The 13,024-nt window shown below is 45.4% G+C and overlaps 1 protein-coding gene across 2 annotated transcripts in view; it reads right to left on the reverse strand.

Annotated features, from left to right (window-relative positions):
* rgs9a (regulator of G protein signaling 9a) overlaps positions 1 to 4,544 on the reverse strand; it is a 37,959-nt gene extending 33,415 nt beyond the window's left edge. Inside the window, exons 1-2 of one of the 2 annotated variants that reach the window (XM_062050515.1) lie at positions 4,384 to 4,544; positions 4,002 to 4,098 (exon numbers count right to left, since the gene is read on the reverse strand). In XM_062050515.1, coding sequence (XP_061906499.1) covers positions 4,002 to 4,098; positions 4,384 to 4,452 — 166 coding nt within the window. In that variant the 5' untranslated portion in view covers positions 4,453 to 4,544. Of the gene's footprint in view, positions 190 to 4,001; positions 4,099 to 4,383 lie in introns of those variants that run through there. The other variant, XM_062050516.1, reaches the window with a different exon arrangement.
* Between the last annotated feature and the right edge of the window lie 8,480 nt (positions 4,545 to 13,024).

Below are 13,024 nucleotides of genomic sequence, written 5' to 3' on the forward strand. Positions count from 1 at the left end.
ACATTCGCGTGAAGCAAACACAATGAAGGCAGAACGAGTGATCAACAAAGGTAGGCTTAAATAGAGTCTCTGATGACTAACAGGTGCGTGTACAGGGCAGGTGAAAATCAAGTAACCATGGTGACGAAACAAACTCACAGGTGCACAAGCAATAACAAAACGAGTCCAAAACTAACAGAAAACACAAAAACATGATCCGGACCATGGATCATGACGCTGTTAGTTTTGGACTTCTTTAGTTCCTGGTTGCACTTCCTTGTTTTGTCACTATGGTTACTTATTATTTTCACCTGCCGCTGGTGTTCCGGACACGCACCTGTTGCTAATCAGAGACTTCTATTTAAGCCTGTCTTTTCCGGTCACTCGGTGTGGCTTCATTATTTGCTTCTCGCTGATCACCTAAGTTTTGTTCCATGCTCTAGTCTGTGCTTAGTTTGTACCCTAGCTTCATGTGCGACTTTTGGTTTGCTTCCTGTGTTGTGGTAGTTGGGTGATTTATGTTTATTAAATCATATCCTACCTTTACGCCTTCGTTCGGAGCCGTCCTTTTGCATCTTGGGAGAACAACCGCGCAGCAAGCTGCGACCACCCGATCGTGACAAATGTGTGTGTGTGTGTGTGTGTGTGTGTGTGTGTGTGTGTGTGTGTGTGTGTGTGTGTGTGTGTGTGTGTGTGTGTGTGTGTGTGTGTGTGTGTGTGTGTGTGTGTACAACGCTCGCCATGAATGATGTAACTGTTGTGTTGTTGCTTGCTACAAATAAAAAGTAAAATAGTCATTCTGGCCGTGCCAGCAACTTGAGGGTTCCAGGTTCGATTCCCGCTTCCGCCATCCTAGTCACTGCCGTTGTGTCCTTGGGCAAGACACTTTACCCACCTGCTCCCAGTGCCACCCACACTGGTTTAAATGTAACTTAGATATTGGGTTTCACTATGTAAAGCGCTTTGAGTCACTAGAGAAAAGCGCTATATAAATACAATTTACTTACTTCTGCAAGGCGAAACCGTCGTCTTTTCCTCGAGTCAAGTCAAGTCAGTGCCGTCACAAACGCCCGCCAGTAAGTATTGATGGACGGCGAAGCTCGAGACGTTCCGCAGTTTTTGCCATTCAGCAGCCGTTACGTATTTCGAATGTCAGGACGAGCTTTCCTGGCATCTGCACTTTTTAACTGTTAGATTAAACAGTTTGTGTTTCGCTTTACTACAACTCCCCCCATCATGTAATTACGCGCTTATTCGCAAGATCTTGTAAAAGTATGCGCTATTTGGCTGCACGGAGCAGGTGCAACAGATGTTCCGTGGCGGCACCGTTCAGCAGCCGTTACCCATCCAGTGGAAATCCAGGGTTATTCAATCCTTCCTACGGTATGTAGTATAGCATGTTTAATCCTTGTCCTCCAGTGGTAATATTACTTTATTTGCTGCCACGGAGACGAGCATTAGTGACTTCGAAAAATGTTTTTGCACTGTGGAAGTGCAAATTGGTTCGCTTGCTGCTGTCAAATTTGCAGACACAGCTAGAATGTGTCATCAACATGCATTATCACGATATTATTCACATTTGTACCGTCAGCCAAATTGATATCGTTCATATCAGTGGTCCCCAACCTTTTTGTAACTGCGGACCGGTCAACGCTTGAAAATTTCACGGGGGGGGGGGGGAACCAACCCTTTTGTGCGAATTAGTTTTTTGGGTTGGTGCACTAATTGAAAGTGTATCTTGTGTTTTTTATCCATCCATCCATCCATTTCTACCGCTTGTCCCGTTCGGGGTCGCGGGGGTGCTGGGGCCTATCTCAGCTGCATTCGGGCGGAAGGCGGTGTGTTTTTTATGTTGATTTAATTGAATTTAATTTTTTTTCTTGTGCGGCCCGGTACCAATTGATCCACGGACCGGTACCGGGCTGCAGCCCGGTGATTGGGGACCACTGGTTTATATCGTATGTCGGCTATTAATCGCACAACCCTAGCACACACCATTTGCCTTGTGCCATAAGAATGCTAACATTTTCTAAGCTTTTTTAAAGTAGCAGTAGATTGAAAAAACAAGTTGCCTCTATATTGAAACTATTATCATATATATCTGATTTATGACACCAGAAGACTTCCAAAGTTTGCGAGTAAATAAATGTGATCAAAATAGTATCAATCTCACGGAGATTCCCAAAACATTTTGAGAGTTAATGAGGAAGCCAGTCAGGTGATCCGTGACGTAGAGGAGGAACCACAGATCCCTTCCCCATCAACAACAATGCTAATCAAGCAGACCTTGTGAGAGCCAACAACGATCACTTTGGGAAAAGTTATGATCCAGAACCTTATATTTTTGAGCCTGATCACAAAGAGGATGAGCAATACGTTTTAGAAGTCGAGTGATGGACGTAGCTTTATTGTGACATTATAGCATTAGCAGCATTGCTAGGTGCTAAACACAAAAACTAACCATAATAAACCATAACAAAACAAATACTGTAATATTTCCACTCTCGCTGGGATGTGGACCGACGGTATGCTCACATAATTCTGTTTAGATGAAGATTCAATTGCAATCCTCGCGAAGGGTTACATTTTTTTTGCCGCAGCTATCGTCTTTTTGTGTCTTTTTCGACATCTCCATGGCCACATTTGTCTCCTAGCAGGTGAGAGATCCATGAATTATAATCTCAAATTTACTTTTAGCAAGTTTGAGACCAAGCAGAAGCAGCGTGTCAACAATTGCAGCGTAAGCTAGCATTAGCTCACAGCTATCAATGCGCCGCTAAAAGAGTCCGTCTGCGTTAGTGCTTATAATAACAATATCACTCATATTTGGTTAATTTTCAGGTCACGACATGTAAATGGAGTATTGTTGGCGGTTTCTGGATATTTTTAGAGTATAATGACTCAATTGTTAGCTATTTATTTAGGATTTCCAATGCACAAAATAATAAAAACATGTGTTCATGTCTTACATAAAGATTGTGTATGATAAACAGCACATCGTATTTCTAGTATGACTGATCTAATAATATGGTCAGAGTGCAGAAGTGTTATTCTCGGGACGTCATCTGACTACAAATCTACAGAAATTACCAAAGATATTTGGAGCTGAATGTTCAAAATGGCCGACTGAATTTGTGGCATTTTGTGACATTTTTAGACGGTATTTTCTCATACCTAGCAGATTGTAAATACAACTGGATATGGTTTATTGGATACAAATAAACACTATTTAGCATATCAAGTCAACTTGTTTTTCCATTACATTGCTTCTTTAAAATGTACAAGTCATAAAGACGGGAACAAAAACATCCATCCATCCATCCATCCATTTTCTACCGCTTGTCCCATTCGGGGTCGCAGTTCTCAGCTGCATTCGGCGGAAGGCGGGGTACATCCTGGACAAGTCGCCACCTCATCACAGGGCCAACACAGATAGACAACATTCACACTCACATTCACACACTAGGGCCAATTTAGTTTTGCCAATCAACCTTTCCCCAGGTGCATATCTTTCGTCTCACAAAGACTAAAACAACTCATTTACTGGAGACATGGCACAGGATGAATTTAAAAGGTTGACTCTCACCTTAGTGTTTACCATGAGGTCTTTCTTTTTACAGGCAGTATTTGTTATTGATAAAACTTTCGACGAATCAAAATGTAAGAAATTGTACCAGAAAGTTCATTACTTTGAAGACGACCAATAAAAACGCGGAGAAGGCTGTATAAAAAAAAGTCTGCGCAGACTTCCAGAAATGTGCGTCCTTTCTGATTTCAATGCATAAAAAGACACAAAGTGCGTTAACGCCAACTGTGTAACAGTCTGTTCCAGAGTCCAACTGTGGCCACAGTGTACACATTTTAACAATCAATTCGGGGGCCGCATCTTTCCAAGGACCCGTCCCATGCGGTCGACTAAGTGTGGGTCCTGGCGAGAGTCCTCCAAAAACAATCCAAATATTTTTTTTAAATAGATTTCGACTCCTTTCAAAAGGTGTCAGACATGAACGTAGGCATCTCACCTGCGATGGCGTGGGGAATGGTGGTGACGTTGAGTTTCTGCTCGGAGCCCTTGAGCCCACATTTTGGGTCCTGCATTTCAACCACAACTGCCTCCAACTGGAAAGAACAATTAAAGATTTGTGGATTTCCATTTCAATTGAGGAAAACACTGACTTTCCAACAGGATTTTAAAGAAGTGGAATGATTTCCCTGGCAAAACCAATACTAAGAATGATCACTGTTTATATTGTATCAATTGAGCTTTACTATGAATACATTATGTCAATGTTCAATTGTTTCTCATAAAAGGAACTACTAAGGAACTTGTTGGCGATTAAGAAGAAGGTAAAGTAATAAGTGCATGATTTATATTTATCGAGAATTATGATGACAATCACTCACCTTTTTGAGGCAAAGCATACGCGGGCGAAAATGTTCTGCCCGGTCTGGGCGGGCTGTTCTGATTGTCATAGTTGTGCCGAAGTGAAAACCAAACACGACTGAAGAACTTGACAAAGAGAAAGGTGAAAGTTGGAAAGAGAGAACAGAATAGACACACTTGTCCTGCGGGCGGATTATGAAGCAGAAGGATTTAGCCACCAATCAGCTGCTCTCATCACTAAGCCTGTTGGATCTCTTCTTCAAAGCAAAATGCTTCCTTTATGCTACAAAACAATATCATCATTTAGTAGCAGAATCACTGTTAACGTCTTACTTTATGAAGTTAATATTTTATTGTACCAAACCCTAAACCAGTGAAGTAGGTACGTTGTGTAAATGGTAAATAAAAACAGAATACAATGATTTGCAAATCTTTTTCAACTTATGTTCAATTGAATAGACTGCAAAGACAAGATACTTAATGTTGGAACTGAGAAATGTCTTTTTTTTTGTGCAAATAATCATTAACTTGGAATTTTAATGGCAGCAACACATTGCAAAAAAAGTTGTCACAGGGGCATTTTTACCACTGTGTTACATGGCCTTTCCTTTTAACAACACTCAGTAAACGTTTGGTGTCACGGTTGGTAAAACTGGTGGACCCAAATGCAGAAAAGACAAGCAGAAGTAAAGTTCAAGGGTTATAATTAATAAAACCAGAGGGAAAGAAGGGAGCTCGTAGTCCTTGGCTTGGCAGTCCAGGAGAGCACACAGAGGCTAGCAGGCTGTGGCAAGCAGGCTGAGGCTAGCAGGCTGAGGCTAGCAAGCTTTGGCTAGCAGGCTGTGCCTAGCAGGCTGTGGCTAGCAGGCTGAGGCTAGCAGGCTGTGGCTAGCAGGCTGAGGATAGCAGGCTGTGGCTAGCAGGCTGTGGCTAGCAGGTTGAGGCTAGCAGGCTGAGCAGGCACACACGGCAGGTAGGGAACACATGTAGAAAGGTGAACGATCTGGCGATCGCGCCGAGTGAAGTCCAAACATTTGAAGGCTGCAGGTGATGAGTTGATGGCAGGCAGGTGAGTGATTAGGTTGCTGGGATCAGCTGTGCCAGGCTGAGAGCTGGAGCCACTCCTACGCCCAAAACACGCCCACTCTCCCCAAAGACAAACACGGAGACAAACAGACACAGACAGAGACTGTGACAGTGCCCCCCCCCTCAAGGAACGCCTCCAGGCGATCCCCCAGGCTTGCCCGGGTGACTGCGGTGAAAGGCCAAGATGAGGGAAGGGTCCAGGATGAAGCTGCGCGGCACCCAGCAACGCTCCTCAGGTCCATACCCCTCCCAGTCCACCAGGTACTGCAGACCTCTACCCCGACGGCGCACATCCAGAAGCCGCCGGACTGTGTAGGCTGGGTGGTCGTCGATGACACGGGGGGGGGGGGTGTATCAGGGGGAGACAGTGGGCTGGTCGAAACAGGCTTCAGTTGGGAGACATGGAAGGTGGGATGGACCCTCCAGCGTGCAGGTACTTTGAGCTTAACTACTGTTGGATTGATGATGGAAATGATTTCATAAGAGCCAACATACCGGGGTGAAAGTTTCTTTGAGTCCACCTTCAAGGGAAGGTCTCTAGAGGAAAGCCACACCTGCTGACCTGGCTGGTATACAGGTGCCGGACTTCGGTGTCGGTCAGCATACCGACGATTTCGGTCCACAGAGCTGAGGAGGGCAGCACAAGCATCTTTCCACACCTTGCGGTACCGCCGCATCTGAGCCTGGACTGAAGGTACGGAGATGTCATCCTCCTCAGCAGGAAACAACGGAGGTAGGTAACCTAAAAATACCTCAAATGGTGACACTCCCGTGGCCGCACAGGGTAATGAGTTGTGGGCATACTCAACCCATACCAGGTGGGTGCTCCAGGAGGAGGGGTTCTTAGCAACGACACATCGGAGGGCCGCTTCTAGGTCTTGATTTGCCCGTTCCGTTTGCCCATTTGACTGAGGGTGATAGCCCGAAGTCAGACTCACAGTGGCTCCAATGGCCCGACAGAAAGCCTTCCAAACCTCCGAAATAAACTGAGGCCCTCTATCCGAGACCACATCTGAAGGAATTCCATGAAGACGGAACACATGCTGGACCATGAGGTTGGCTGTTTCCAGGGACGTGGGGAGTTTGGGTAGAGCCACGAAATGCACTGATTTGGAAAATCTGTCCACTATAGTGAGGATAACAGAATTTCCCTGAGAAGGCGGGAGGCCAGTGACAGAGTCCAGTGAAATATGAGACCAGGGGCGGCTTGGGACTGGCAAGGGATGGAGTAGGCCAGCAGGTGGTCGATTGGAGGATTTTCCACGGGCACACACAGTACAGGCAGACACGAAGCCCCGGGTATCAGCATTCATGGTAGGCCACCAAAAGTGTCGCTTGAGGAGAGTCATGGTGTGGCCAACTCCTGGGTGGCAGGCAAACAGGGAAGTGTGTGCCCACAGAAGAACCTGTGAACATACAGCGTCAGGCACAAAGAAGCGGTTATCAGGACCATTACCGGGGTCTGGTTGGTCTTGCTGAGCCCTTCGGATCACCGACTCAATCTCCCAAGTCACTGCGGCCACCACACAAGACGCCGGAAGGATAGGCTCAGGACTGGTGGGACCCTCCGAAGTGAACTGACGTGACAGAGCATCCGGCTTGACGTTGCGGGATCCTGGACGGTAGGTCAGTGTGAAGCGGAATCGACCAAAAAACAAAGCCCACCGGGCCTGACGGGAATTGAGACGCTTGGCAGACTGAATGTAGGTCAGGTTTTTATGGTCTGTCCAGATGATGAATGGGTGTTCTGCTCCCTCAAGCCAGTGCCTCCATTCTTCCAGAGCTTGAAAAACTGATGGGGCATTAGTCAAGCCAAAAGGCATAACCAAGTATTCGAAATGACCAAGGGGAGTCTTAAAGGCTGTTTTCCATTCATCACCAGCTCGGATTCGAATCAAATGGTAGGCATTGCGAAGGTCTAACTTGGAAAACACAGTCGCTCCTTGGAGGGGTTCAAAGGCAGATGCCAGCAAAGGCAGTGAGTATTTGTTTTTAATGGTGATATTATTCAACCCTCGAAAATCTATACAGGGACGTAGAGTGCCATCTTTCTTTCCCACGAAGAAAAAACCTGCACCGAGTGGGGAAGATGAGGGTCGAATAATGCCTGCAGCCAATGAGTAATGGATGTACTTTTCCATCGCCTCTCTCTCAGGGCGGGACAGGTTGTATAACCGACTGGAAGGCAGGGGAGCTCCTGAAAGCAGGTCAATGGCACAGTCATAAGGGCGGTGCGGAGGGAGGGACAGTGCGTGTTGCTTGCTGAAGGCCTCTTCTAAGTCATGGTAGACAGAGGGAACCTTGGACAAATCTGGGGGCTCTGCGACAACTGGAGAGACTGTTTCCTCAGCAGGGCAACGGGCAGACCGCAGGCAGGTGGAGAGACAGTAGGAGCTCCTGCTCACCACTTTGGCTGCAGCCCAGTCAATGTGAGGATTGTGAAGCCTTAACCAGGGCTGACCAAGGACTACAGGAGCATGAGGAGAAGAGATTACGTGGAATTGGATTTGTTCAAGATGATTACCGGAGACAAGGAGGTGCACAGGTTCGGATCGGTGAGTGACACGGGAAAGGAGTCGACCAGTCAGGGAATTGGCTTGCAAGGGTGAGGGAAGTGGCTCGATGGTAATGCCCACTTGGGAAGCAACATCTGCGTCCAAAAAGTTCTCATCCGCCCCCGAGTCCACCAGAGCAAGGAGAGACAAGGACTGGGATTGCCAACGGAGAGTAGCAGAAAACTGCATTCGGCATAGGGACTTAGGGGAGGAGACAGCTGGGCTCACCAGAACCCCCACTGTTACTGGTGAGCCTACTCTTTTGGGTCGCATAGAACAAGTGGCAAGGAAATGGCCAGGTTGACCACAATAGAGACACACCCCTGCCCTCCTTCTGCGGAGGCGCTCTTCAGGTGTAAGGTGAGCCCGGCCCACCTGCATGGGCTCCTCAACGGGGGAACTGGAGGTTGAGGCTGTGCACATTGGCAAGTTGGGCTCGGCCGGCCTGGGTCTAAAGCTGACCTGCAAGGAACGGGGTCAGCTTGCCACTGGGCCATCTGGTCAGAGATGTTGATAGCTGCAGTAATAGCTTCGTCTAGGGACAGCTGCTCATTCCTCAGAGCAATCTCCCTTCCAATGACCCGACTAAGCCCATTCTGGAAAGCAGTGAGAAGGGCCTTGTCATTCCAGCCAGACTCCACCGCTAGGGACCGGAATTCACAGGCAAATTCTCTTACTGAGCTTTTCCCTTGACGAAGTCGCAACAACTGCTGACCTGCTTGCTGCCCTCGTATGGGGTGGTCGTAGACCCGCTTCAGTTCTGCAGATAGAGCAGCAAAGGACTGGCCTGCAGGGGATCCTTGCTCACGAAGGGCATTGAAATAGCTCAAAGGGGGCCCCTGTTGCAGGTTAGCCACGTAAGCGATTTTGGCTGCCTCACGGCCGAAGCGAGAGGGCTGAGCATTAAAAGCAAGCTGGATCTGAGTTAAAAATTCACAACAAGTGCTAGGATTGCCAGAGTACTTATCAGGCGGGGGGATGTGTGGCTCTGCAGCAGGGACAGCAGGGGGTGCAGGTGGTGCAGGTGGTTCGGGTTGTGGTTGAGCTTGTTGATTGATGAGAGTGGTGAGCTGGGTGGAAACACGTGACATCTGGTCAATAAGTTTCTGCAGTAGTTGGTCATGGTTTCCTTGATTGGCAAGGGCCTCTCACACACGGTCAAAATCTGCTGGGTCCATTGAAAAGGGCCAGATCGTTCTGTCACGGTTGGTAAAACTGGTGGACCCAAATGCAGAAAAGACAAGCAGAAGTAAAGTTCAAGGGTTATAATTAATAAAACCAGAGGGAAAGAAGGGAGCTCGTAGTCCTTGGCTTGGCAGTCCAGGAGAGCACACAGAGGCTAGCAGGCTGTGGCAAGCAGGCTGAGGCTAGCAGGCTGAGGCTAGCAGGCTTTGGCTAGCAGGCTGTGCCTAGCAGGCTGTGGCTAGCAGGCTGAGGCTAGCAGGCTGTGGCTAGCAGGCTGAGGCTAGCAGGCTGTGGCTAGCAGGCTGTGGCTAGCAGGTTGAGGCTAGCAGGCTGAGCAGGCACACACGGCAGGTAGGGAACACATGTAGAAAGGTGAACGATCTGGCGATCGCGCCGAGTGAAGTCCAAACATTTGAAGGCTGCAGGTGATGAGTTGATGGCAGGCAGGTGAGTGATTAGGTTGCTGGGATCAGCTGTGCCAGGCTGAGAGCTGGAGCCACGCCTACGCCCAAAACACGCCCACTCTCCCAAAGACAAACACAGAGACTAACAGACACAGACAGAGACTGTGACATTTGGGAACTGAGGAGACCAATTTTTTAAGCTTTTCAGGTAGAATCCTCTCCCATTCTTGCTTGATGTACAGCTTAAGTTGTTCAACCGGAATTCACAGGCAAATTCTCTTACTGAGCTTTTCCCTTGACGAAGTTGTGGTATTTTAGGCTTCATAATGCGCCACACATTTTCAATGGGAGACAGGTCTGGACTACAGGCAGGCCAGTCTAGTACCCGCACTCTTTTACTATGAAGCCACGCTGTTGTAACACGTGGCTTGGCATTGTCTTGCTGAAATAAGCAGGGGCGTCCATGATAACTTTGCTTGGATGGCAACATATGTTGCTCCAAAACCTGTATGTACCTTTCAGCATTAATGGTGCCTTCACAGATGTGTAAGTTACCCATGTCTTTGGCACTAATACACCCCCATACCATCACAGATGCTGGCTTTTCAACTTTGCGCCTGTAACAAACCGGTTGGTTCTTTTTCTCTTTGGTCCAAAAACGATTTGAAATGTGGTCTCGTCAAACCACAGAACACTTTTCCGCTTTGCATCAGTCCATCTTAGATGAGCTTGGGCCAAGCCAGCAGCGTTTCTGGGTGTTGTTGATAAATGGCTTTGGCTTTGCATAGTATAGTTTTAACCTGCACTTACAGATGTAGTGACGGACTGTAGTTAATGACAGTGATTTTCTGAAGTGTTCCTCAGCCCATATGGTGATATCCTTTACACACTGATGTCGCTTTTTGATGCAGTGCTGCCTGAGGGATCCATGGTCCGTAATATCGTCGCTTACATGCAGTGATTGCACTAATACACCCCCATATCGTTACTGGCTTTTCAACTTTGCGCCTTGAACATGGTTATTTTCCTCTTTGGTCCTCAGTTTCCAAAAAAAATTTGAAACGTGGACTCGTCAGACCACAGAACACTTTTCCACTTTGCATCAGTCCATCTTAGATTATCTCAGGCCCAGCGAAGCGTTTCTGGGTGTTGTTGATAAATGGCTTTGGCTTTGCATAGTAGAGTTTTAACTTGCACTTACAGATGTAGCGACCAACTGTAGTTACTGACAGTAGTTTTCTGAAGTGTTCCTGAGCCCATGTGGTGATATCCTTTACACACTGATGTCGCTTTTTGATGCAGTACCGCCTGAGGGATCCAAGGTCACGGGCATTAAGAAATCATTAAAGAATAACGGAAATTAAGAAATCACGTACAGTGATTTCTCCAGATTCTCTGAACCTTTTGATGATATTACAGACCGTAGATGGTGAAATCCATAAATTCCTTGCAATAGCTGGTTGAGAAATGTTGTTCTTAAACAATTTTCCCATGCATTTGTTCACAAAGTGGTGACCCTCGCCCCATCCTTTTTTGTAAATGACTGGGCATTTCATGGAAGCTGCTTTTATACCCAATCATGGCACCCACCGGTTCCCAATTTGCCTGTTCACCGGTGTAATGTTCCAAATAAGTGTTTGATGTGCATTCCTCAACTTTGTCAGTCTGTTTTGCCACTTGTGCCAGCTTTTTTGAAACATGTTGCAGGCTTCAAATTCTAAATGAGCTAATATTTGCAAAAAATAACTAAGTTTACCGGTTCAAACGTTAAGTATCTTGTCTTTGCAGTCTATTCAATTGAATATAAGTTGAAAAGGATTTACAAATCATTGTATTCTGTTTTTATTTACCATTTACCTAAAGTGCCAACTTCCCTGCTTTAAGGTTTTGTAATCAGGGCGTGTCTTGAGTATTGGCTGATACCATCTGATACCATACAAACTAAGTTCAATACACAGTGTGTGCTACGGTGTGCTGAGCTGTTGTGTAGCTGCTAGCGCCTCGTGGCCTAAAGCCAACCATGTTTACTTTTCGTAAAATAACTTTGCTAAAATAGAAGACCAACAACTTCAGAACCAAGGCGATGAAAACGTCTCAAAAGTTAGCTTATTAACTTTCAGTCCACCAAGTTACAAGTGCTACCATATATGGAAATATCCGCTGACTTAAATTAACTATGTCATAAATCATGGCAAAACTCAAGCGACTTGTTTAGAACAAGGCATACGCGTTTTATAAATTATTACTCAAGGCCTCCATGGTTGGACTTGATATTTTTGGCATTTATGGGGATCTTAATCACACAACAGGTGCCCACAGGCCAGAAACGAGGGTTTTGAAGAGTATGAGACATAAGATGGCTTTGCTTAAAACAGCAGCACAGCAGACGAGGCCTGCAAAGACCAACTGCAGCAAGACTCACACAAAGCAGCAATGAAGCCAGCCAGCAGCCAGGGGGCAGTGCTGCACCACATGCAGTTGTTCCGTGATCAAGGAACTGTAAGTCCAAATAACTTTTTCTATAAGTACAGGATTGTCTCAGAAAATTAGAATATTGTGATAAAGTTCTTTATTTTCTGTAATGCAAATAAAAAACCAAAAATGTCATACATTCTGGATTCATTACACATCAACTGAAATATTGCAAGCCTTTTATTATTTTAATATTGCTGATTATGGCATACAGCTTAAGAAAACTCAAAAATCCTATCTCAGAAAATTTGAATATTTCCTCAGACCAAGTAAAAAAAAAAGATTTATAACAGCAAAACAAAATCAAACATTTGAAATTGTCAATTAATGCACTCAGTACTTGATTGGGAATCCTTTTGCACGGATTACTGCATCAATGCGGCGTGGCATGGAGGCAATCAGTCTGTGGCATTGCTGAGGTGTTATGGACGCCCAGGATGCTTCAATAGCGGCCTTTAGCTCATATGCATTATTGGGTCTGGTGTCTTTCAGCTTCTTCTTCACAATACCCCACAAATTCTCTAATTTGGTATGTAGTTATTTTACTTATTTCAGGTGTTTTGGTATGCAGTTATTTTACTTATTTCAAGTGTTCTGGTATGTACTTATTTTACTTATTTCAAGTGTTTTAGTATTTAGTTATAGTACTTATTTAAAGTATTTTGGTATGTAGTTATTTAACATATTTTAAATGTTTTGGTAGGTAGTTATTTTACTTATTTCAAGTGTTTTGTTATGTACTCCTATTACTTATTTCAGATTTTTTAGTATGTCGTTATTTTACTTATTTCAAGTGTTTTGTTATGTACTCCTTTTACTTATTTCAGATTTTTTAGTATGTCGTTATTTTACTTATTTCAAGTGTTTTGGTATGTAGTTATTTTACTTATTTCAAGTGTTTTGGTATGTAGTTATTTTACTTATTTCAGGTGTTTTGGTATGTAGTTATTTTACTTATT

Source organism: Entelurus aequoreus, linkage group LG06 (genome assembly GCF_033978785.1).
Source record: "Entelurus aequoreus isolate RoL-2023_Sb linkage group LG06, RoL_Eaeq_v1.1, whole genome shotgun sequence".
In the NCBI taxonomy this organism is placed as follows: domain Eukaryota; kingdom Metazoa; phylum Chordata; class Actinopteri; order Syngnathiformes; family Syngnathidae; genus Entelurus; species Entelurus aequoreus.